Here is a 25,520-nt window from a genome sequence, read left to right on the forward strand (position 1 = left end):
CCTAAAAAGAATGAACAGCAACTATCCATTACAACTTGGCATCCGCTACGGACTATGTAAACGCTCAACATTCCCAATGCTAAAGCAGAGTAATGGCTATATTAAAGTAAAGCGTGCCGTCGAGTCAGTGTCGACTCCTGGCAACCACAGAGCCTTGTGGTTGTCTTTGGGAGAATACAGGAGGGGTTGACCATGGCCTCCTCCCTCACAGTATGAGATTATGCCTTCCAGCATCTTCCTGTATCGCTGCTGCCCGATATGGGTGTTTCCCATAGTCTGAGAAACATGCCAGTGGGGATTCAAACCGGTAACCTCTGGCTTGCTAGTCAAGTCATTTCCCCACTGGCTACATTAGGACCAACTAAAATATCAAAGCATGTTTTTTCAGTTTTCCAGGACTCATCTTCAAGCTAGATGTTAGCAGGAGTGAAAAGACCATTGTAGATATGATGAAAGAGCCCGAGGGTAGGGATGTGCAGAACCAGTTCAATTGTGAACTGGACTGCCATGGACCAGGCCAGTTCAAGAGGTTTGATTGCTAACCACTTTGAACCGGTTAATTTAACCAACCGGCCCAGTCAATCAGTTTGACCAAACCAGTTCACATACGGACAATTCGGACCCAATTCGGTTCGAATTTGGACCAAACCATGCCAAACAGTCCATGCACACCCCTGCTCCAAGATCTACAGTTTGTAAAAATCTTAAGTGGGTATGCAGGAATTGAATCTGATTAGTCATCTTGAGGTGAACCTTGCTGTTCACCCAGGCCTTAAAAAAAAGTTTCAAAAATGTTTTTGTACTTTATTTATTACATATGTTTCTTATAAAAATGTTTTCATCTTATTTATTTATTATATATTTTTCTATGTAAACCACTTTGCAAACTTTTTTTGAAAAGCAGAATATAAATATTATTACTTTTTCTTTTTAAAAGAAAAGATAAAAGAAAAAGAATTGTTATTACTGTAATTTTTTTTTGGCACGTTTAATTTTGTTTTACCTTGTGAACTGCCCACAGAATGATTGTTATGGGATGGCCAACAAATAAAGTTTGTTTGTTGTTGTTGTTATGTTTTATTATTTCCATTTTCACCAAGGGCTGGTGGGATGAATAAACAGGACGATCCTTCAATTTCCCTGAAGGTTTGAGTAGTGAAGGAGTCAGGCGTATCCTCTCTGGGAGGCTGTTCCAGGTTCAAGGAGCCAAAACAAAAACATCCTAACTTTGTTGTTCCCCCGACAGTGAGTGGAGAGACCCAGAGAACAAACCTCAGAAGAGGAACAAAGTACTTGGGCAAGTCCATAAGGATGTAGGTGGTTTTTAAGGTATTCTGGTCTCACACTGTTTAAAATGTCAAAAACAGCGTCTTGAACTGAAACCAGAAGCAAACTGGTCACCTGTATAGTTGATAAAAGGTTCATTATATGATGCACTCACTTGTTTTATGGTTAAATTGCATGGGCCCAGATGAACTGCTAAACCAAATGCAATTTCCAAAGGCCAGGCCCAGGTAGGGTACGTTCCAGTAATCTAACGTGGTGGTGATGAGCACATTACTGAGGCCAGGCCTGCCTTTTCCAGGAAAGGGCACCGCTGGTGTATGGAGCTGGGGGAAAACATTTATGGGTGCATCTAGGAGTACTCTCAAGATGTAAACCTGTTGCTTCAGAAGGACTGTGTGACCCTTCCAGAATGGCCCACACACCCCTAGAACATCAGGATCCCTAACCAAGAGTATCTCCATCTTATCTGGAATAAACCTTGGTTTGTTCACTCTTACCCACTCCAAAATGACTTCCAGACACAGGGTCAGGTCTTCCACTACCCCCGCAAGTTCACAAGATGGAAATGAGAGGTCACCCGGAGCGTTACTACTCCGATACTACTGGTGACACACTAAGTCCATGACTCCAGTGTGTGAAAGAACATAGACATTGCGGGGGAAACGAGCAAAACATGCAATTTATCTGGTGTGTCTCTTTTATATCTAGCAGGAGTTTTTCCAAATGGTAGTTTACTTCAGCTTTCCTTACGCTTCGGGTCTGGGCACATTCATACGAAGGAAGAATTTACAGCGACTTCAGTACGGCAGCAGCAAGGCGTTGTTCATACAGTCAGTGGTATTATTCAGCGTTTTTCTTGACAATTTGCCTTTAACATGTAATAAATGTGTCCTGAAACAGTTGCACTTTTTAAAACGCTTTGGCAGGATGCTCTGTCATTTCTGATAGGTTTCCCAAGGGTTTCCCTGCTCCTTTTATTTTACTTTATTTGCTGCTCTGGGCGTAGATTTACCAGATTTAAAATCCGATGGTGGATTCAATTAAAATTAAATTAAAAACACTGAAATAAAAATTTAGAAATATTTGCTGCTCTAGCACTCTAGCACCATGTCGCTCCACCATCAGAATATTTTATTATTATCATTTGCTACCCTGGCGGTTTAAAATTGTTATCTGCTGCTTTGGTGGTAGAGCGGCATGGGGCATGAGAGAGAAAGGAACCACTCCGCACCGCTCACCGGAGGGAGATCCTTCTTCTCTTGCTCGTGCAAGAGAGAAAGGAGCCACCCCCAATGGTGGTAGGTGAGAGGTTGGAGGGGTGCCCACTCACTGGGCAGGTGCCAGGCAGCCAAGGCAGCAGGAGGAGGAGGAGGGGAAGGAGAAGGCGGGGGTGGTGATGCAATGTGAACAGCCCAGATTTACTTCTATTTTTATTTAGGCTTATATGCGCATAAAGGCAGTGTATATACTCTCATCCTAACTCATGCCAAGTTAAGACACTCCCCCACCCACACCCTCGCAGTAAAACTGGCCGTCTAGAAAGCTCCAAGCGGAGAGTAATTTGTCCCTATTAAACTTATCACAGCATCCCTTCCAGAGGGTGTTGCTGGTGTCTCCCTTGGGTTTCTTTTTATTTATTTATTCATTCGACATTTATATCCCGCTTTCCCTCCAAGGAGCTCGGAGTACATGCTTGTTTTTATCCTCACAACAATCCTGTGAGGTAGGTTAGGTTGAGAGATACATGACTGGCCTAGAGTCGCCCAGTGAGTGTCATGGTTGAATGGGGATTTGAACTCGGGTCTTCCCAGTCCCAGTCCAACACTCTAACCACTATGCTATGCTGGCTCACAGTCTAAAAGTTTTTAGATTGTGAACTCCTTTGGGACAGAAACCGTCTTATCTCTTCTTCTGCTATGTAAAGCACTTGTGAACATTTTTTTTCATTGAAAAGTGAGATATAAATATTAATTACTAATTAACTGTGCAAAATGTAGCTGGGGGCTGTGATTTTCAGAGGTGCGGGGGGACATGTTAAGCCCCACCACCGAGCGCAGTGCTACAATCCTGATACAAATTGGGTGGGTAAGACTGTTTTATACCCCCCCAAAGTTTTAAAATGCAACATCCCAGGGGGGTCCCCAACCTTGGCTCCCCCAGATGTTATTGGACTACAACTCCCATCATCCCCAGCCACTATGGCATATGGCAGGGATCTTGCCTAGTTTTGTCCTTGATTTTTGCAGTTTGAAAAGGAAAGCTAGAAATAGGAAACCAAAAGCAGAAATACGAGTTTACAACTGCAAGAAAGAAATCTGGTGGAGGATACAGCTGCAGTGCTCAGCTCCTTTGGTATTATCGCCTAGGCTGTGTGTGCTATGAAAGCAAGTGTTTTGTTGGGTTTCTCTGTCAGGGAGCATTGCAGGCTGCCCGGCCCTGTCTTTCCTTGGCTTAACTGGACAGGCCTGGACAGTTTGAGCAAAACTGGCAGAATACAGGTGGTGGGTGGGTGTGCAGCTCTTGTTCTAGGTGAAATTGCTAAGAAATGTTGTCAGATAATGGGGTGGGAAGCATGTCTCCCTTATTCAGTATGCCCAAAAGCTTTCAATTAGCAAACACTACTTTTTTTGCTCAATAGAGTGTACTTGCAAATAGAGGTTATAGAAGGATCCTGGCCATGTGGAAGGACATTGCTGGGAATACATTAAGTGTTGTGTGGAGCATCCATTTTAATTCCAAAATTAAAAGCAATTGCAAACAAAGGGTAATTGCAAAAAAGGGTTGCCTCAGAAGAGCTAAAGACATCCTAGTTAGGGTTGCCACATTCGTCAGGGAGAATTCCTGGACACAACACCAAAAGGGAGAGAGCAAATTATAAAAATCTATATTTTTTCAACCGGGATTGGAAAAGTACTTGAAAGCAGGGCTCGGCTGCTGTTTTGCATATGTTTCCTTATAGCGTTCTTTGCTCAGGAGAGAGTTCAGAGCATTTCACCTCAATAAGCACAAATATGCAAAATATATATGACAGTAACACAGCTCAGGCGAGAAATGAAAGAAAGCTGCATGAAGTGTTTACAGTGTATAAAATGTCTGTTGCACCGGTGCTACCAGAGAGAGGGTAAGATAACGGGGCATTGACACCCATGTAGCTAAAATGCCTGGAGAGAAGCGCCAGAAAAAATGATAACATTAATTAAAGCAACCTTCCCGCTCCAAATTCCTGGACATTTCATATCCAGAAAGACACTCTTCCTACATCCTGGACAGGATACCCGATTCCTGGACTGCCGAGGCCAGTTCTAGACATGTGGCAATCCTACTCCTAGTGTGGAAACAACCTGTATAGATTTTTACTTCCCATATCCTGTTTATCAAATCCTGGCTGTTGATCACGACCCACAGTCCAAACATTTATCTGCCTGCGACATTTTGAACTAAAAGAGATATCTAGAGCAGCTCACAAATGTCAAGTCCAAATACGTATCAAAAAGCACAAAGCCCCACAGCCAAACAGAGGACTAACTAACGGAGGACCCCAAAGGTTTTCTTAAACAGCCCACTCTTCACTTGCCATGGAAATGCCAACAGTGAGGGAACTGGAATGGTCCTCTCCCCAGGGATGCAGCTCAGACATTTTGATGCCACTGCTGAAAAGGACCTGTCCCAGATGAACCTCTCCCATCCTGTAGAGAGGGGCTCAGATGCAAGGGCTGATTTTTTTATTTTATTTTGTACTGATCTCTTAAGGGCCACACGCGCATTATGGTGTCCATGCGTACAGCTGCCTGTTCACATGTTATGCACGCATAACTGTACCTGTGCACATTTGAAGAGGGAACCCTGATTCTGAACTTTTAGGGTTCAGATATGGTACAGGTTGTGCTTTGTCCATTCTGCTGTACATCACTAAGTTAGTCATGACAAAGCACCACATAAATCAACAGGTCCCGTTAATCATGACTAATTCAAGTCCCATTAATTTCTGTGGGACTCGATTAGTCATTCCCTCTGGATGCTCTCCAATGCGTGAAGAAACTGTACTTGTGTACCGAATAACAATCTATGTACACAGGTTGTGCATGTGCATAGTGTGATGTGAGAAGAGCCCTTCGGGGTTGTTATGGCTTATGTCCCAACACACGGGTCTACGTACATATTCCAGGCACTGAGCCTTAGACTGGGGCATGCATGCAAAGGTGATGGTAAGCTGCAATTTACAAGAGGGACCAGCAGCAACTGAAGGGTCCCGGGATAAAATCTGGCTGCTTGGTTGGTTGGTAAATGCAGGCAGAGCTAGTTGGTATTCCCAAAGTGCTAGAGTTTACCCTGGAACTTTCAGGAATGTAATGGATGCAGTCCCGTCCCCCCCCATCAGTAAGGCGAAGTGCTACAAAGAGCTGCACCCACCCATCTTAAAAGCTTTAACACTAAGAGCCGGCATGGAGTCAGAGAGAGGCCAACAAATCCCCTAATTTAGATTCCCCTGCTCAGCCATGAAGTTCACTAGGGTTGCCATGCTAGGCACATTTACTTGGGAGTAAGTTCCCTTGAACACAGCAGGGCTAAATTCTGAGTAAACATACACAGAGCCCACTGCTTGTGATTCTCTCTCAGCCTAACCTACTTCACAGGGTTGTTGTGAAAATATATTGGGATGGGGAAAGCATGGGTGCCATCCTGAGCTTCTCAGGGGGCAGGTGGGATCAAAATATAATCAATGCATAAGGAACCCACTTGTTAGCTTTCCCAATATCCAATGACCATGAGTTCCACAGGATAACACTGCATGTATATATTTAAAATAGATATGGGTTTCTTGGCTGTGTTTTACACCTGACACTTATTCAATTCAGTGTGATCTGAATAAAGCCCAGTTTGATTAAAACGGGGCAGCGAAAATAACCACAGAAAAGAGTGCCCCAAACATCATCCTGCAGGAATTCTCCAGGAAAGCATGGTGCGGTTACCTTATAGACTTCCCCATAGGTTCCTCCGCCAACTCTCTGCAGCAGTTCAAAGTCCTCCTGGGGGTTTCTGGTGGAAATATCTAACGCTGCTCTTTCTCCGGCATCCATTGTTCAACGCTTCCCCCTCTCGCAAGGCAGGGTTTGTAAAGTCTTTACGCGTAGGCGTCAGCAGCAATGTGGTCAGGATACTGATATATTTCTCAGGGTTCTGCTTCCTGATTTGAAGTGTGATTAGTTTTGAGAGCTTCTCTTTGGCCTTTAAGCATGGCAAGAAGAGAACCCCACAGCAGCCCTGTATAGATCACGTACTTTTGCATCCCCGTTTCCTGGGCCATTTACCAAATCAGTCTGGGGTGAGATGACACAGATGAGGTCCCTTGGAACAAGTCTACTTACTAACAAATGTACAGGCTGAGCAGGTAACAGTCAAGCATAAGAGTGCTCTGTTCCAGGATTGGTTTCCTTTGAAGGCAGCGCTAGAGAGATATGGTGCTTTTGTTGACTAGTTTTAACACATGTACAAGCTCAGCATTGTCTCTGGTGCAGGGGTCAGCACCGAATCTGGCCCCCAGAGAATACTAACACGCACTGCCAACACAGAGGAGGAGAAGAAATGTGTAGAGTAGGTTTTAGCAACAGCACTTAGGCGTACAGAGAAGGTTTTAGCAACCATGGGCTAGCAGCCCACTTGGAAGAAACAAGGGTGTAGGGTAGGCCCTGGCACACCTCCATCTCTGAGGCTGCATCCTATGCAAGCCCTAGAGCAAGCCCCATTCACTCCCTGGCATCTGGGAGAGATGCCCACCTGAAACCCTGGAGAACTGCTGCCAGTCAGTGTAGACAATCCTGAGCTAGATGGACCAAGGGTCCAGGGGCATAGCAAGGTTGGAGTGGGCCCAGAGACAAGATTTTAAAATGGGCCCCCCACTCACTGAAGCTCAGCTCATGAAGTAAAGAAATCTTAAATGAGGCAGAATAGTGGTTACAAAAAGCGGAGTAAAATTCATATATATATAAAACCTATGTGCCACAACAGAACATCATCCTACATTATTTTTTAAAGGTTTTGTAAACGGTGGACGATGCAAGTCATTGAATGGTACTAGAGAAAGACATGCTGTTCTGGTAGCTCCAGGTCTTAACACTCACACCAATTTCGGAGGATGAATTCAACTGAAGGAAGCCCGGACGGGTGCGCGGCTGGGGGAGTCAGTCATGTGACTTGCCTCGGGGGGGGCAAGGCAGTGGGCCCCCAGACAACTGTCTCCCCTTGCCCTATTATAGTTACGCCCCTGCAAGGGTCGGTACTGAATAAGGCATCCCTATGCTGAACTCAGTGGGACTTGCTTCTGAGTAAGCACACTCTGGTGATTGTGCTGCAGCACGGGAGACCGAAGAGAACTCTCTTTAGCAACATCCCTTCCAAAGGGCGACCATTCCTATATAGACAAAGCATGCTACCAAGTTGAAACCAGAAGCATGTAAATTGGTAATATTTTATTTAAACATTTTTCATGTTTAAATAAAGTATTTAAGAGAGCCAGCATGGCATAGTGGTTAGGGATGTACACGAACCTATTCGGAGGCCCTTTTATGGGCCAAACTGGTTTGAACACGGGGCCAGTTCAAAGGCCCCAGGGGGTAGCACTTTAAGGGAGGGAGGGTGCACTTACCCCTCCCGCCGCTTCCCCCACGTTATTTTTTTGTAAAAACCTTCAGGCGGGGCGGCAGGGAGGTACACTGCAACCCCGAAGGTTTTTACAAGAAAATAATGCCGGTGGGGGAAAAGTGGCGGGAGGGAGTAAGTGCACCTTCCCCCTCCCTTAAAGCGCCACCCCCGCCACTTCCGAACCACCTAGCACATCCCTAATAGTGGTTAGAGTGGTGGACTAGGACCAGGAAGACCCAAGTTCAAATCCCCATCCAGCCATGAAGCTCACTGGGTGACTCTGGGCCAGGCACTTATCTCTCACCCTAACCCACCTCACAGGGTTGGTGTAAGGATATAAACATAACCATGTACATCGCTCTGGGCTCCTTGGAGGAAGAGTGGGATATAAATGTAAATAAACTGAATAAATGAATGAATGAATGAGGGTGGGGGCTCACAGTTCCATACCAGCTTTCCTTTTCTTGCAAAATCAAAATATCCAGCGCAGAACTCGTCTCATTTTTAATTTTATTTCATTGTCCTTTCCCCAAGTGAACTCCAACGCAGTTTGTGACAGAGACGAACCCGACAACACCAAAACAGAGCTTCAGTTCAGTAGTCATGACTAGATTCGTATGAATAAGTCATAATGAACCAGTTCAACGAGCATTGCCAGAGCAATGTCGTTGGGAGCGCTACTGAGTGCATCCGAAAAGCAAAAACCATTTCAAGAGCAATCATCAGTCTCAGAAATGCAAGAGCAACATCTCAGGAACATAAATTCAGCGTTCAAGAGACTCATCCGATAATGCTCATAAGAACGCGGGGGCCGAGGAGACTGTTATTTCAAAACTAATGCATCTGTATTTTAAGAACTTAAGTTTCTAGCCCCGCAGGTGGCCGCACTACAAGGGGAGAAGACACCGCGCCCAGCAGCAATTCCAAACCAGGGGGCGGAGTCTCCGAGCTGGGCGGGGCCGGGAATTGGCCTATAGCGGCGCCTGCGTCGTTCTCGTTCTGTTTGCAGCGCATGCGTAGCTGCTCGTTGGCGGTGTTCTCGCGGCGCGCCTCCTTGCATCTCTATGGTGTGGTGATCTGCCGCACCTCCACCGTCCCATCATGCCTAGGCGGAAGCGGAAGCTGGCGGCTGCCAGGCCGGATGTGCCTTCCGAGCCGGCGGCTCCTTCCGCTTCCTCTGCTGCTGCTGTTGCGGCTCTCCCTCCGCCGCCGCCTCTTCCTCCTTCTCCCCCGGTTCCGCGTGCCATGGCGCTCTTCGAGCAGATGCGGGCGAACGTGGGGAAGCTGCTGAAGGGCATCGACAGGTAACTGGCTTGAGGGGCTGCTTGGTCGAGTTGCTGTGAACGTCCCCACCTCTGATCTCGCATAGGAAGCTGCCATATACTGAGTCAGACCATTGGTCCATCTTGCTCAGTGTTGTCTTCACAGACTGGCAGCGGCTTCTCCAAGACTGCAGGCAGGAGTCTCTCTCAGCCCTCTCTCGGAGATGCTGCCAGGGAGGAAACTGGGAACCTTCCGCATGCGGACATGCAGGTGCTTTCCCCAGAGCAGCCCCATTGTCCGCTATGGGGAATCTCTTCCAGTGCTCACCCATGTGGTCTTCCATTCAAATGCAAACCAGGGCAGACCCTGCTTAGCAAGGGGCAGTTCATCCTCACTACTGCAAGACCAGATCTCCTCTGCCTGAAAGCTGCAAGGCCAGGAAAACTAAAGCCATGTGTCAATGTTTGCAAGGAGATCTCTGTGCCAGCTCAGAGGCACTGTGTTCTTCTTTTATATATATTTAACATTTTACTTAAAGCACTTGAATGGCCCTTTTCGACTAGAGTTCTAAAGGCAGGTTCTCGCAAAGCTGTTTCCCCAGTAGTCTTTATGGCTTAAAAAGCAGTATTTTGATTCTGGGTCTTCCCAGCTCAAGCACTTCACTCAAACCGTTATGCTCCCTTGGTGCTCTAAAAGGGGCTTCCTCTTAGCAATCCCACCCCTTCCTGTGTTTCAGGTACAATCCGGAGAATCTGGCCACACTAGAGCGCTATGTGGAGACCCAGGCCAAAGAGAATGCCTACGACTTGGAGGCCAACCTGGCTGTGCTCAAACTGTGAGTGACCATTTGCCTGCCCAGAGGGGAAGTCTGGGGTGTCGTCCTGAGAAGGTTGGGACAAAATTGTAGCACTCTCTCCTAGTTTTTCTACAGCGGATAGAGCGTTGGGTTCAAATCTTGTCTCAACTGTGGATCTTGCTGCAGGGCCTTTGGCTACTTTGCCATAATCGCTCTTTTGTAAAATGAGTATGATAAAGGGCTTAGGAACATAGGCAGTTGCCTTCTACCGAGTCAGACCATTGGTCCATTTAGCTCATTATTGTCTACACAGACTGGAAGCGGCTTCTCTAAGGCTGCAGGCAGGAGTCTCTCTTGGAGATTCCAGAGAGGGACCTTGGAACCTTCTGCATGCAAGTAGGCAGGTGCTTTTCCCAGAGCAGCCCCATCCCCTCAGGGGAAGATCTTCCAGTGCTCACATGTGTGGTCCCCATTCAAAAGCAAACCAGGGCCAAGCCTATTTAGCAAAGGGGCCAATTCTTATGCTTGCTACTATAAGACCAGCTCTCCAGCTTGATGCTGTAGCATGGATCGGATGCTAATCTTGGGGGGTAAGCAGGAGAAGTAAGCCATGTGAGGCCAAAGCTTTCATATTGAGCTAGCGTTCCTCAAGACAGTGCCTATCCTCTGTCTATAGCCCCAGGAGATTCTCTCTCTTCTCCAGGTATCAGTTTAACCCACCCTTCTTCCAAACCACGGTGACTGCCCAGATCCTCCTGAAAGCTCTGACCAACCTTCCCCACACAGACTTCACGCTCTGCAAGTGCATGATCGACCAGGCTCACGTATCCTTTCATTCATGGAGGAGGAAAATTCCCTTTCTTGTGGTTATGGAACATGACACCCCTCACGTCTGTATGGTGTGGTGAATGTATTGGCTCGCTTGTCTCATCTTCAAGGCCTGATGCAACCACCCCACTCCCTGCCTTCTCCGCCTCCATTTGCCTTCTTCCTTAATGCCATTCCTTCCAGCAAGAGGAGAGACCCATCCGTCAGATTTTGTATCTGGGTGAACTGCTGGAGACCTGTCACTTCCAGGCTTTCTGGGTAAGCTGGGGGCAGCTTGGACTGCTACTTTTTTTATTAACTGTGTGTTGATGCTGCTGTCAAATTTTGATGTGTTAAAATGGTTGAGAGTTGCTTGAATGTACTGTTGTAGCAACGGCTTAATATCTAACCAACCTCTTTTTGGGGGGGGGGGGAATTCCTCAAAGCAAGTGGGATTTAAAAAAGCTAAGCCCTTCCTCTGGGCATGTTAACGTGGTGAGTGAGGGCAGCATCTCCACTGGGATGAACCAAAATTGACCCCGTGTGTGTGTGCTCTTGCTATGTTTGTGTGTGCTATGTTTGTGTGTGATTTTTTTTTTTTTTAATAGCAAGCATTGGATGAGAACATGGATCTCCTAGATGGTGTCACTGGATTTGAAGATTCAGTCAGGAAATGTAAGTGTGCTTCCCTTTGCTGCTTCACTCCTCTTCCTCACTCAAGACCTTGAAATCTTCCACATTTTTGCTCTGATATACTGTTGGTTTAAAAAAGAGTTCTGCGGCCTGTAGACATTCTGCATGTAAAACGATGCTCATCAAGGATGTGAATAGGATTGCACTTGCCTTGCATCCCATCTCCCTGAAACTGGTTCTCCCTCCTCATTCTCTGCCCCCTCTCCAACTGCCCTGAGTTGCTGAGTGACTCTCTCCATCTGGATGAAGAATGCTCTGTGGGGGGGGGGGGGTAGGGGAGAAGGGCATGGTCACTTTCTTTAGCAGCTGTTGCTGACCTGTGCAGTTGGTCTCCTCCACACACCCACAGTGTCACGCCGCTGGACTCTTCCCCAACAGTGCACCTACTAGACTTGTAGCCGTGACTTTGGCGTGGTCAGCCAAAGATCTGGGCACATGTGCAGATGAAGCTGTAGGCATGCAGGTGCCCCTTCTCAGTTCTTCCGCTGGATGCACAGAGGTCACAAGGGTGGGGCTGGCAGGCGTATTCCCACCCTTTGCACAAAGGTCTGAAAGGGCTTAGCATCTGCAATCTGCTTTGGCCTGTGTCTTCAGAACCCCATTCAGGTTGTATCCCCTTGTCTTTCGCAGTCATCTGTCACGTGGTGGGAATCACCTACCAACACATTGACCGGTGGCTTCTGGCCAAGATGTTGGGTGACCTCACAGGTGAGCAACTACTTTCCTTTCCTATCCCACAAACCTAAGGTGTGAAATGTTATCTCATATTCCCTGAGGGGCTGGCGTGGGCTTGGTTTCCAGCTCTCAACTGGCTTTGCTCTGCTGTGCTTAGGAACTGATCTCTCAGGCAAGTGAGAGCTGGGTCATTCTAGTAGAGAATCTTGCCCAGAGAGGAATGTGGCCGTGGTGGCTTTCCTGGGGCAAGATGAACTAGGAAGAATAGCTATAGAGGACTAGAAGGAGGATTAGACCAGCTTGCTTCTGTCTTGGCTACCAGCTAGGGAAATGCTCTTAACTATATAAAAAATCTGGAGGGGAGAATATGTTGGCTACTATGGATAGGTGGAAGGAAGGAGTCTTCTGGCATTTCTTTAGCTGCTGGGATGTTTGTCCATATCTGCATTAACCAGAATCCAATAAAATGGAAGTTGCTCTTCAGCTTGCTCTCTGATGTTACCCAACTCTCCCTCTCCTCCCTCACCCCACTGGCACTTTCCTGACCCTCCACCTGTTTCTGGCAGACATCCAGCTCAAATCCTGGATGAGCAAGTATGGCTGGACGGAGCCAGAGCCTGGTACGATCTTTATCTGCAACCAAGAGGAGAGCATCAAACCCAAGAACATTGTGGAGAAGATTGACTTTGACAGTGAGTGTCTTCTCTCCTCGGTGTGACTTCAAAGCTGCTTTGGATATTCAAGTAGGCCCACCCTGAGCCTCCCTCATTCTGCTTTTTCTCCCCCTCCAGGTGTCTCCAGTATCATGGCTTCTTCCCAGTGAAGCCTGTTCCAGCATTTCTCCCTCACTACCGGCCTGCTGTATTTTTTTTTAATTCACCCCTTTTTAACATAACCTGGACAATAAATGACCCTAAGCAGCCTGTATCTCTGTGTTGCTGCAACCTCGGTCTTGTCGTGTGCTCTGCTAGCCACTGGTGAACGGAAGCAGCACCTTAGCACTGGGAACAACACCTGGGCAGTGTTCCCTCTAACAGGAATTCCCAGATGATGTTGACTACAACTCCCAGCATCCCCAGCGGCAATGGCCTTTGGCTGGGAATTCTGGGAGTTGTAGTGCACATCTGGGAATGCCTGTTACAGGGAACACTGCGTCTGGATAGCTGCTAGGAGAGGCAGATCCTGCTGTGGTCCCAGGCCGTGGACTCCAGAGTGGGGGTGCTCCTTGAGCAGAGGCCTCGAAGTTTCAAACCACCGTGGAGGGCAGGAGAGTGGGTTGGCCACAGGACGGTAGTGAGGACAGACATGGTGTCAATTCCAGCTCTCGCAGCAAAAGCTGCTTCCTCGCGGTGAGCCCCAGAGCATGGTCTAAGGGCACGTGATGCAGCCACCTTGCTGGAGCTAAGCCGTTCTGGGGCTGGTCCGTGCCCGGGAGTCCCATGGCGGGGGCTGTAGCTCAGTGCTAGAGCATCTGCTCTGCATTCAGAAGGTCTCAAGAAGGGCTGGGAAAGACCCCCATCTGGCCCCTTGGAGAAGCTGCTGCCAGTTGGTGCGGATGGACCCGTGGTGGTGATTGGCAGCTTCCTGAGTGTCTTGGACCTTCCATGAAGAGCAGTAGCTTGCAGAAGCAGGCCGTTCTGAGTTGACCGTCTTCCAGCCCCACCTGCCATGTGGTCCTTTTAAAATGCCTGCTGCCCAGTCTCATGGCTTCGCTTCTGTGATGCACCATTTTGAGCAAGGGGAGTGGTGAATTGCACCATTCGGGGCTGGGTTTGGTCCAGTCGCTGACCCTTAATCCTGGCCCTCGTTTTTTTAGGTGGCTCTGCAGTGTTGGGTGGGGGAGAGGAGGAGCACAGGAACCTGTTGAGATGGCTGGCATGTTCACTTCTCCTCTCCTGCCACAAGTTGGGCTGGGCACTGGTCAGAAGGATTCCTCTTTGAACCATCTTGCTCAGCTGCATTGCTGCTTCTCCCCCCTCCCCAAACCCTGCTACTGATTGGCCACACTGAAAAACCCCTCCTAGGGATGGGGAGATAGAATCTCTCACCTGCCCTGCTACCCAAAGCCAGTGGTGGGTTTAGGCCTCTCTCCCTGCCTGTCCATTAATTCGGACTCGGGTTGGCTTGTCAGAGTTCAGCCTCGTCTCCCAGCAGTTGTCCTGTTCTCTTTCTTACCGTTAGGTGCTGCTAGAGAGCTGAAATAGACAGCTGAACTTTAGGCATCACACTCTGCCTTTGCAAGGTAGGGTAAGAGACATTAGCAGCCATTGTCCACATGCTTTCAGATCTAATGTTGCCATCTTAAGAGCTAGAAGCTTGAGACTTTGAATGAAACTGCACTACTTCTAAATCCGGTACAAATTCCTCCATCGGCCTAATGCAGTTGGAGAACATGCAGACTGCTCCCAGTAGTTGAACAGAGAGTATGTGGAGCGCAGGAGTTTGGGGACCGTGCCTGAAAGGCTTATATGCTGTTAGCCTAAGAACTGGAGTGGGGGTGGAGGGTAGACTAGGGAAGAAGAGAGATGGAGCTAGGGTGGGGCTGGTGGGTGGTCTGGGATGCTGAAGCAAGGAGAGTTGACGGATCTTAAGGGAGAAGCTGTTCTATGGAAAACAGACCTCAAGCTATAGATGAGCCCCCTTTGGGAGGGATGCAGGACGCTTGCAAGGGGGAGTGGTGGTGGTGTGAACTTCCAGAGAGAGGATCCTGCCCCTGCCAGAATCACTTTCTGCTGCCAGCTGAGACGACAATGCTAACTATAGAAACCGCAGAGAGGGGGGAAACCTATTGGAGCATCTGGCTGTAGTCCTTCCTCCTTGCTCTTTCCTGGCTGGCTTGTTTTTGGAGAGGGGTCTTCAGTACCCCATGGTGGTCCTCTTCCAATACCAGGGTTGGCTTTGTGCCCCCATCTGTGGGGACACACACACACACCAGTGGGCTATGGGCAAGGATTTTGCACACTTGCCTGCTACTTAGGGAGGTTGAAGGTTCAGTAAGCTGAGAAACCCAAGAGGTAAAGGGATCCGTGTGGGAGACTGAACTGAGAGAGGAGGTGGAAAGTGCTCCCAATCTCTGATTAGCTGGACATTTCTGGTGTCTCCCTTCTACCCTACCCTCCCCTCTCCTCTTCCTCCAAGTCTATTTGAATTGCTAATCTTGCCCTGCAAATCAAAAACACACTTTTTTTCACTCGGTCAAATGCATTTTGTAATCTGCCTTGATTCTTGTCTGGGAACCCGCCTGAATAAAGCTTCTCTCTGGCTGGACGTGCTGCTGGGAACGGGGCCCAAAACTTCAGGGACAGGAATAAAGACCACACTGTTCCTGTAAGCTGACTCTACCTGAGCAAACGTGAGAGAGGATCAAGGCCCCCGAGGCTTGCTGGAAATTGCCCCAGCTGGTTTTATGAGCCCCTCCCCTGCACCCCACCCATCACCGCCAGTATGTTCCCATCCAGCCCTCTCGGATGAAGGGGTGACATTCTTGCTGAAGTTGCTCCTCTCCATAGCTTGGGGCAGGGGCAACGTCTATGCTTGCCGCCAGTTTCTGAGGCTTTAAATGTTGAAATCTGGCACTTAACATAAATTTTATTTAAAACTGAGAGAGAGAGAGAGATGCTCCTGATCAAAGGCACTAAGATGTTCTCGGCTAATGGTATCTTGTTCAGAGCTGGCTTCTTCTCTTGTGGTTTTTTTAGTCGTTTCTGTTGGTAGTTTTGTTTGCCTTTATGTGTTTTCATTGTAAGTTTTATTTATTTTATTTTTGTGAGCTATCCAGAGACCAGTTTGTTATGGGCGGCCATATAAAGCTGCTGCTGTTACTTTAAACTTAAATAATGGTGTACTCTTCTTCTGTTAAGCCCTGCTTCTGCTACAGTTTCCTTTCCCTTCATTGTCAGCTGTGTTTGATTTTTTTTTAATTGTAAGCCCCTTGGGGCAGGGATCTCTCTTTTAGTTACTCTGTAAATGCCAAATGCATTGATGATGATATATAAACAAATGCAACTAAAAAGCATTCTATAGGAGGACTTGCAAGGAGTTATGGGAGAAAACACAATGGAGTGGAACTCTGCCGTACCCTGTCTCATCCCCCGACCCCCTTCGTGTGGAAAGAGGAAGGAAGGTGTTCCTCTTGTCCAAGTCTGGGAAAAGCACCAGGCCTCAACTCCAGGCCCCACATGGACCTAATGCTGTTCTGCCTGTGTCCATGTGAATACAGCTTGTCTGGAATGGCTCCCGCTCCTGGCAGCCAGCTGGCTGTAGATCAGATGCAGCCGTCTTCCTCCCTACCCCCCCCCCCGGCCCATCTTGCTTTGCGCAGGCTGAGACCGTCTGGCTTGTAGGTGCTGCGGCTGAGATTTCTGCAGATTGCAAAGGGGGGACCGAGTTCCAGAAGGCGGCCATATAAAGCCTGTCTCCAGATGTAGAGATTCTTCCAGTAGGGCTGGGGATTTGGCAGGAAGCCAGATGAGCACATTCTGGGCCTGTTTCGAACTTGGCTGCCGAGCCTTCTCCTCGACTTGCCGTTTACCATTCCATCCACATTTTTGCTTCTTCCCTCCCCCACCCCACCCCCCGTCCCCCTTCTGTTTTCCACGTCGTGGTCCAGCCGGGGTTGTGCCCTCTTTTCCTGTCCGCTGAGATGCTGAACATTCCGGAGATGTGTGTGGATTTCGAGGCTGGCTGGGATGGCTCTGTCCGTCCATGCAGGGGGCTGCTTGGCTTTCTCCTCCGGGGGCTGGTTGTACAGGGGGGCAGCTGACTGGTGCAAGGGCCGTGGTGGCACTGTGCAGGTAGGAGTTGTGCTCTTGGCATGGTGCAGTTTGCCGGGACATCTGAGCCTTGTGAGGTCTTGTGCAAGCCAGGGGGTGCAGGTAGGAATTGGAATTCCCCTGCAGAATGTATCGCTCCATAAGGTGCCAGGGGGCATTGGGTTCATCTGGCTCCCTGGATCAGTCATGGAAAATAGGCCTAGCAGAGGTGACCCTCTTTCTTTGTTGTTCTGGGACATTATTCTCCTACAGAAACAGACTTCTGTTTCATGGTACAACATCCGCCCCAGTGGCTTACAGATGATATCCATTTGTCAGCAATGCTGCCAGTTTGACATTCCCATTCCTCCTATCAAACTTTTCAGTCATAGGAACATAGGCAGCTGCCATATACTGAGTCAGAACCTTGGTCCATCTTGCTCAGTATTGTCTTCACAGACTGGCAGCGGCTTCTCCGAAGGTTGCAGGCAGGAATCTCTCTCAGCCCTATCTTGGAGATGCTGCCAGGGAGGGAACTTGGAACCTTCTGCTCTTCCCAGAGCGGCTCCATCCCCTAAGAATGGGAAGATCTTCCAGTGCTCACACTTCTAGTCTCCCATCCATCTGCAACCAGCATGGACCCTGCTTAGCTAAGGGGACAAGTCATGCTGGCTACCACAGGACCAGCTCTTTTCTCCATTACTGGAGATGCCGGGGATCGAACCTGGGGCCTCTCACATGCAAAGCAAGCACTATCTAATATCTGAATATATTGAACCGGGGCTTCTCAAGCCTGAGTCCCCAAATGGTAGGGAGAGGAGAGCTGGTCTGGTGGTAGCCAGGGAGGGAAGCTCTGAGTCAGGGAGCTTGATCATTTGCCCCGCCTGGGCAAGAGGGCTTTCCCTCCTGCCTCCTCCTGAAGCTGGGGACAGAATCTGGCTCGGGGATGCGCTTGACAGTCAAGCTCTCCTGCCTCCCTCCTTTCACACTCGCAGGCGATCACAAAACCGGAGTGCACACAGCTCCCAAACTTGGAGTAGAGCAATTTTTTTTTCCTATGGCCCCATGTAATATTAAACAGACTTTCAGAAGGTCGAAGTCTAACATCTGCGTCACTCAGCAATCTACTGAGTGTTGTGAAGCAAGTACTTTGCCTATCAAAGGTGGTTAGCCGTGATTGCTCTATGAAGCCTCCATGTTCAGCAGCAGTCAATCTTTTAATTACCAGATGCTGGGAGCACGCAAAGAGATGGTGGTTGCCTTCATGCCTTTTGATTAACTGCCACTCTGCCTCTGTAGAGAACAATGGCAGCTTGTGGGTTCAGGGGCTGGGCTTGAGGAACACAGCTTTTCTTGGACTGTGGCGCTGATGTTCTGGTATACTCCTCTATCTGACCGCTGTGCCAGCCACCGTAAGGCTCTCCAGCGGTTACCCAGGAACATAGGAAGCTGCCTTATACCAAATCAGCTCAGTACTGACTACTCTGACTGGCAGCGGCTTCTCCAAGGTTCCAGGCAGGAGTCCTTCCCAGCCCTACCTGGAGATGCTGCCAGGGAGGGAACCTGGGACTTTCTGCCTTCCAACATGCAGATGCCCTTTCAATGAGCTTTGGCCTCATCCCCTGAGGGGGAATATCCTGCCGTGCTCATGTGTCATCACCCATCCAAATGCAAACTTTGGCAAACCCTGCTTAGCAAAGGGGACCATTCTTGCCAGCTGCCACAAGATTGGCTCTCCTCCTTGACAACTACCACTCCCATCGGCCTCAGACACAAAGTATTGCACCTGGGGATGCCTGGAGTTGTAGTCCGACCACAGCTGGAGAGACCCAAGTCCCACCCCACCCCAGCACAAAGGGACCGGGTCTTCTCTAGGCATTGGAAGGCATGGAGGAGACCTGGCCCTTTGTGCTGGGTGCGGGCACTCTGAGCCGATCATCCCTCCTCCTTGCTGCTTTGGTTATGACCGTAGCTTATCACAGGGTGTGAGACTATCTTGATTGCTTGTATCTCTGCACCATTTAGCTGCCTTGACTTCCTAGGAGGAAGAAAAGTGGGCTGGAAACGTTCAAAAGCAAATCAAATAAATGCATTTCAAACCCAGCCCCGGTCCAAATGCACTTCAGTGCTCGCGCCTTGCTTGCCTCACCCATATCTGCTTCAGGTATCTCTGGGCGAGCCCAGGACAGAATGACACGTCCCCCACCTGGTCATGTCTCTTGCCTTTGGTGCCATGCAGGCTAGGAGCAGGAACTAGGAAGAAGAAAGAGAAGACAGGCTGGTTACTAATGCCGATGTGTCATTGAGCGGGCATTTCATACCTTCTCTCTGGGATGGGCTGGCTCTCTCTCTCTCTCTCTCTCTCTCTCTCTCTCTCTCTCTCTCTCTCTCTCTCTCTCTCTCTCTCTCACACACACACACACACACACACACACACACACACACACACACACACACACACACCCTCTCTGCATGCAGAATACTGGCCTGAGGTCATGCAGGTGATCCACACCGATCGCTCTGCAAAGGTCACGTTTTGTCCCCAGAGGGCCAGGACACTGATGCCACGTCCCAAACGGATACCAGGCAGGTCATCCCAAAGGACCTGAAAGACACAGGACTGCACATGGCATGCTGCACATCCCGCTGCAGTGACCCATTGCTTCCCATGCTCCTGGCTCACGCTGCAAGTTCCAGTCTCGGTGTGTTGTGCGAACTTGCCAATGTCAGAACAGAAGAGCACAAGGAAAGCCCTGCCGGGTCAGGCCCAGAATGTAGACCCCGCATTCCCCGTGAAAGGTCGCTAGGGGCCCCTGGAGGGCCGTTTGCTAAGGGCCTCCAGAAAGCCAGAGCTGACGCTGGCTGTGCCCCTGAGAAGCTGCCGTCTGCTGAGTCAGCCCCTTGGGCCATCTAGCTCAGTATTGCCTACTCTGATTGGCAACAGCTCTCCAGGGCTTGATAGGCATGTTTTCTAGGCCTGCCTGAAGATGCGGAGTTCCTACAAAGCAAATCCCTACCATTGAGCTGAGGCCCCTCCCCTTCAGAAGCTGGGGCAGCCGGTGGGGAGGCCAGAGCGAGATTTCCAGTTGTTGGGGGTGCCAAGATTTGATCCCCTGCAGAGCTCTCTGCTCTTCCCTGGAGCCGGCTGCTCTCAGGATGCAGAGCACAGGCAAACTCGGTTTCAGTTGCATAACTCGGCTTCTTCTGGCACCAAATCTGGATTCGGTTGGGGCAGATTTTTATTTTTTTTTAAGCACAAACATCTGGATACGCCCCATTCCTAAACAGCCTGTTCCAATTGTTTCCTGGGGTGGTATGCACAAAGCTTCCAACGCTGGCCTGATCCATTTACGCCTGTGTCATTCGCGTGCCACAGATCCACACAAATGTGCTTAGAGGCCTGAAGCGCTTGGATCCTTGGGAAGCTCCCCCCCAACCGCCCCACCGTGTGCTCCCTTGTGAATCTGCCTGGCCGAAGGGTCATGCGGTTGTTGCACAAAACGGAATGCCTGAGCCCACGACAAAGGAATGTGCCGCTCCAAACACAACCCCCCATCCAGGTGGACAGAACTAATTGGTTCCTACTGGAGGGCTATTTCTGGAAACTCTCCCTTAGGGTACTCCGCTTAACTGCTGGAACCGTCAGTGGCTGTTTAGAGGCGTTTCAGCACATATTTAGGATGCACGGGCAAATGCTCTCCGGATGAGTCTTGCTGGCTTTGCCAACATCGCTCTAAAAAAATGCAGAAGAGGCTCCAAGGTGAACAATAGCCTGTCTCACGCAGCTGGTGAAGTGAGCCAGAGATTCTTTGGTTTCATTGTACAGTGGACCATGATGCCCACACTGTGTGTGAGGTTCTCTAGCTGTTCTTGGACTACAACACCCATCATCTCCAGCTACTATGCTAACTCTACAGGTGTACTGAATAACTAAAAGAAAGGGGAAGGCTTTGTAGGTCACACGTAGGCATTGCAACCCTGGTGTTTACTTACTACTTGCTGATGTTTGTTTCCCCTTTCTCTTCACCTTGAGTATCTAGTACAACTGTGCTGGAGAGCCAAAGGAGCTGGGTTTGAATTCAGCATTCACAAGAACAATCAGTCACTTTGATGGAGAGGAGGACCTGACCACTTCCCTTCTTGGAGCCAAACTGAGGTTTCAGTTTACGGAACTTGCGGCTGCAAACAACTTAAGGCTGTTTCTGTTTCTCCAATAAATGGTCTTGCTGGGGCTGAGAGCGAAAAGTGAGTGACATTTGTGGAAAGGCTTTTCATTTGTCTTTCAAGGATCACAGGATTTCCTCAGATGGCTGGAAGGCAGCAAATTCCTTGTGACAACAAGCCTGCCTTTGGGCTTGCCTGGAGAAAGCTGAAGCAATGATCATCATTTTGAAAAAAGACATTTTAAATGTGGATTGCACTCAAATATTTATAAGTGCCCTCTGTGGGCCTGCTCTACACAATCTCAAATTAAAAACTTTCTCAATCTCTTCACCTGCTCCCAAAGGGCCAGGAATAACTCATGTATTCTATTGTTCCCAAAGGGTGTGAAAAGTTTCCTTTTAATTGTAACCTGCTTTAAGAACCAGTTGTTGCTTTCCCCAAAATATACAAAATAACAGTGCCATTTAATGAATCTGGAGGTTACCAATAAGCACTTTTATTTATTACATCATTTGCCAAATATATAAATACATATTCCATGTTGATATTAACAGCAACCATTGCTTTTTGTATTGATGAATGAGACTGTTATAAATAGTTTATTTATTAAATAATGATTTGCCAGATATACACATAAAATCAATATCTCCCATTAATCTTTATGGCAGCAGCAATTGCTTTTAATATTAATGAATATGGACTTAACTGACAACCCTTTTATTAAACAGATCATTATTAGCTATACACATGATTAATATGAATCATATTTATAAGTATTAACAGGGGCATTATTAATAATAAACTACTTGCTCATATTAATAGAATAGACTGAGAATTAAAGAAGCAATAATACTGCTACGAATGCATTATTTATGTTAATAAACTCCCTCCCCAAAGGGGAGTCTGTGGCGCATGCGCACAGTACAAACAGCGCTCAGCGCCTTAGGAGAAGAGGGCGCGAAGCTGCCCCCATAACGGAGTTGAGGGGCAGGTACTATCTGCGCGTGCGCAGTATTTCACGTCCCCCTAGTGGCCGTTCTTTGTTTCACCCCACCCCGTGGGCGGTTCTTTTTCATAGAGCTAGAAAAAGAAGAGCGTTACACCTAGAGACAACTTCCGGTAAAAACTGAAAGCGAGTAACTGGCCATTATTCTTTATGGGCACCATAAATGTCATTAAAAAGCGGGGCGGGGGGGACCCCACATTTCCCCCACATGAAACAGGAGTAACGGTAGGAGAGCTGGACTTGTGGCAGTAAAGCATGAGTTGCTTCCTGTGTGCCTAGCAGGGAAACCTTGCCCGAAGCCCAGTGCTTGCTATTACCTACACAGTGGATTGATTGGGGCTGGGGGTGGTGGGACGTGGGAATCGTAGTCCAAGGAGGTGGATCCCCCTCTGGGAACAGGCATCAGTACTAGATCTGATTGAACTGGTGACAAACTTTGCAAAGGAAAAGGCACGCAAAGTAGTGAGGTTTTGAAGTGGTGTTGAGTGTTGTGTTGCCCTTGGCGGAGGCATGCGCTCTTCCGAGTGCCCTTCTAGTTCAAAATGATTTGTGTGCCGAAATATTGTCTTTTGTATTTAAGAAAGATAACCCAAAATTGATGTATTGCCTCTTCTTGCAATTTAAAATAAATTTCAAGTTTTGTGCTTTTCATTTTTTTCCTTCAAAACATCTGTTTTTGAAAATCAAAGTTGAATTTTGGTTGGGGGCGGGCGGGGTGCAAATACTTAGCCTTGCCTAGAGCAAAAAATAGTCTCGGTACCGGCCCTGCCCCTCCTAGAGAGAGACCTGGAACTTCCCTCTAGATAGAAGCCCAAGGGGCGCGCTGCTTGCTCTAGCATTTTCGGGCGTCTGCATTCTTCTCCCACCCTACCCGCGCACGCGCCCTACAGCGGCCAGGAGGCGTGTCCGCGCGCGGGGTGGTGCGCAGGCGCAGTGCCTCCGATTGGGCAGCGTCGGCGCCGTCGTCCTCAGTCGGTTTCGTGCCGCCGTCTCGGTCGGAGCTCGGCGCTCCTCCTCCTTCTCCCGCTGCTGCTCGCCGGCCGTCGCACGCCCCACCACCAAGTCCAGCCCAGTACTATGGTGGATTATCACGCCGCCGGGCAACCCACTTATCAGTACGGCGGCAACGGGCCGGGCATCGGCGACTACATGGCTCAAGAAGACGACTGGGACCGGGACCTCCTGCTCGACCCAGCCTGGGAGAAGCAGCAGCGGAAGGTGAGGGGAAGGAGAGGCGGGCTGGGTTGGGCTGCTGGTAACCGGCCAAGTGGCGAGCGTGCCCCTAGGCATGGGCAGAGTGTTGCTGGGGCTCCGGGACAAAGGAAGGAGGAGGTGGGGGGTCAGTAGTGCGCGCGCACGTAGGTACGTGTGGCTGGACCCGTGCAGGGTCTGCATGTGGGGGGTGGGGGGTGGGGAGACCCCCAACCAATGCGCGTGTTTGAATGCTCAAGCGCAGCGACTGTGGGTGTGTTCTTAAGTAGGCGCTGGGAGGTGGGGGGAGAGAGTTTCTGTTGGGGGGGCGAACTTGTGGGGAGAAGGGCTGGGGGCTGTGTGCGCAGCGGGGCTTTGGCGGAGGAGGGCAAGGCGAGGGGCTGCCTTCATGGGGGCGGGGGGCGAGGTTAACTCTGCACACCCTAGAAGTGTGCTGGGTCTGTACGGATTGCGAGATGCAGGCAGGTCCCTGCTGCTGGCTCCCAGGCCAGCCCCCACCCCGCTTCCTAGGTCGTTGGCTCGGGGGTCAGCCTTCTAAGGCAGCAGCTTTGGAGGAGAGGGGCTCTGCAGGGGATCTGGCCATGGATGTGTGTGTGTAGGGGAGATGGGGGGGGGAGGAGAGAGTTGCCTGCCTGCCTCTTCCAGGAGATGGAAGGGTCCCTGCTGGGGTTGGGGTCTCAGGGCACTGTGTGGAGTTGGCTGGTCCAGGGAGGGAGCGAGCGGTGTGTGGGGTGGGGTGGTGGTGGTGCTGCTCCTGGGTCTGTGGCTAAAGTGGACTAGTCTGTGCTGTGTGTGGGGGGGCTTACTGGAGTCTCCTGAACGATCTGGCGGGGGTGGCATTGGGGTTTCGGCATGGGGCAGAGTGCCACCCAAGGCTAGTGCTCAGGTGTAGCTGTGAACTTGGGGGACAGGCCTGGCCTGCTAGCCTGGGTGTGTGGGGTGGCTTGGGCTTAAGGGCCCAAGGGTCCCTCGCGGAGGGGGGGGGCTTGAGGGGGCTTCAATGAGGTTTTGAGGTGGTCTTCCTGAGGCCAAGGCTTTGACGGGGTGGAGCCCAGGTGTGCGTGTTGGAGGAATCTGCTCTGCCTCTCTCAGTGCAGAGTGGAGTCCGCCCTGGGAAACGGGGAGGCTTGGGCAGGCTGGAGAGGGGGCCCGGGCGTGGTGGAAGTGGCACCTTGGCAGGGCGGGGCGTGGGAGCTGCCACTCCTTGGGCCCGCATGCAGGCTGGTAATTCGGGTTCTCCTGCTGGGGCATGTTGGGCAGGGAGCAGCAGAGGGGCTGTGGGGGCCCGGGTCCCGTCTCCTGGGCCTTGTGTGGCGCAGCCAGTCACCTGGGATGGGTGCGGGGGGGAGGAGGAGGAGGGCCGGTGGGGCCCTTGGGAGGGCAGGGCGGGGAGGCTGGAGATCAGGTGGGGCGGTGGTGCTGGAAACGTTGGGGCGGGCGAGGCACGGCGCGGCTGGGTGGGGCAGCCCAACTTGCCTGCCCAAGAGGAGCCGCTGCTTGTGCTGCCAGCCTGCCGCCCGCCCAGCCTGCTCCCATGATTGATTCATCCTGCAGAGGGGGAGGGGCAGGCCTGGAGGGGGGAACGGGCTTGTGCGCTCCCCCTCGTCTTCCTCCCCTGCTCCAGGCAGCAGCTGCCACCGGTGGGGAACCGTTTTTTAATTACAAACGGCTCACTGCAGAAAAGCCCCCCCCCCCCCCCGCCAGGAGCTCTTGGTCTCTCCCGTAGGCAATAAACTTATTGCTTTGTGGGTGACATGCAACTGCCCCCTAGGAGCAGCTGTCTCCTGTTTGCTCCCCCCCCCCACCCCCAAGGAAGGAGTTTCTACCCTGTACACGGACGCCTCTTCAACACACTGCTGTTGGTTGGGGGCAAACTTCATGGAACATGACCTTGGGTGCTGCTTACAGATGACTGCCCCCTCCCCCCAGGGAAAAGTAGTCTTTCTTGCACTGGTTCATTGGCCGTAGCTTTGAAAAACTCTCCAGCCCTAAAAAGCCAGGCCCCCCCAGTCGTCCTGCCTGTGTTTAGCCATGTCCCTGAGGTCAGCTGTCATGTCCAGTAGTGCTGACTGGTATTGTTCTCTGTCTCCCGTTAGGCTGCCAGGATTTCTGCTGCCGTCTCTGTAGCCTGCGATGTGGAAATATTTGCTTGGGGTTGATGGAATTCTTGAGCCACATGTGCTGTTACTGTGGCGAAACCCTCCGGCGGGGGGCGGGGGGGGGTTGG

General features: G+C 50.1%; 3 protein-coding genes across 12 annotated transcripts in view; 2 read left to right on the plus strand and 1 right to left on the minus strand.

Moving 5' to 3' along the window:
* Positions 1–20,416, minus strand: part of MAP4K1 (mitogen-activated protein kinase kinase kinase kinase 1) — a 49,176-nt gene extending 28,760 nt beyond the window's left edge. The window contains exons 1-2 of one of the 5 annotated variants that reach the window (XM_053268274.1): positions 19,929–20,416; positions 19,061–19,516 (exon numbers count right to left, since the gene is read on the minus strand). Coding sequence is in view for 2 of the 5 variants with exons in the window: in XM_053268271.1 (XP_053124246.1) it covers positions 6,258–6,365 (108 nt within the window). In the remaining 3 variants the exon portion in view is untranslated. Of the gene's footprint in view, positions 1–6,257; positions 6,487–8,376; positions 8,543–19,060; positions 19,532–19,928 lie in introns of those variants that run through there. The other 4 variants (XM_053268275.1, XM_053268276.1, XM_053268271.1 and 1 more) reach the window with 4 other exon arrangements.
* Positions 9,004–13,087, plus strand: EIF3K (eukaryotic translation initiation factor 3 subunit K). Its single transcript, XM_053268281.1, has 8 exons — positions 9,004–9,230; positions 9,926–10,024; positions 10,689–10,809; positions 10,997–11,071; positions 11,401–11,467; positions 12,116–12,193; positions 12,727–12,852; positions 12,952–13,087. Exons 1-8 carry the CDS (start codon positions 9,028–9,030, stop codon positions 12,981–12,983), a joined length of 801 nt encoding a protein of 266 aa, XP_053124256.1. The 5' UTR covers positions 9,004–9,027; the 3' UTR covers positions 12,984–13,087.
* A 2,619-nt stretch (positions 20,417–23,035) lies between the features above and the next one.
* Positions 23,036–25,520, plus strand: part of ACTN4 (actinin alpha 4) — an 80,018-nt gene continuing 77,533 nt past the window's right edge. For all 6 annotated transcript variants that reach the window (XM_053267810.1, XM_053267813.1, XM_053267815.1 and 3 more), the window contains exon 1: positions 23,036–23,299. In XM_053267810.1, coding sequence (XP_053123785.1) covers positions 23,159–23,299 — 141 coding nt within the window. In that variant the 5' untranslated portion in view covers positions 23,036–23,158. The remainder of the gene's footprint in view (positions 23,300–25,520) is intronic.

Source organism: Hemicordylus capensis, chromosome 7 (genome assembly GCF_027244095.1).
Source record: "Hemicordylus capensis ecotype Gifberg chromosome 7, rHemCap1.1.pri, whole genome shotgun sequence".
Classification (NCBI taxonomy): Eukaryota; Metazoa; Chordata; class Lepidosauria; order Squamata; family Cordylidae; genus Hemicordylus; species Hemicordylus capensis.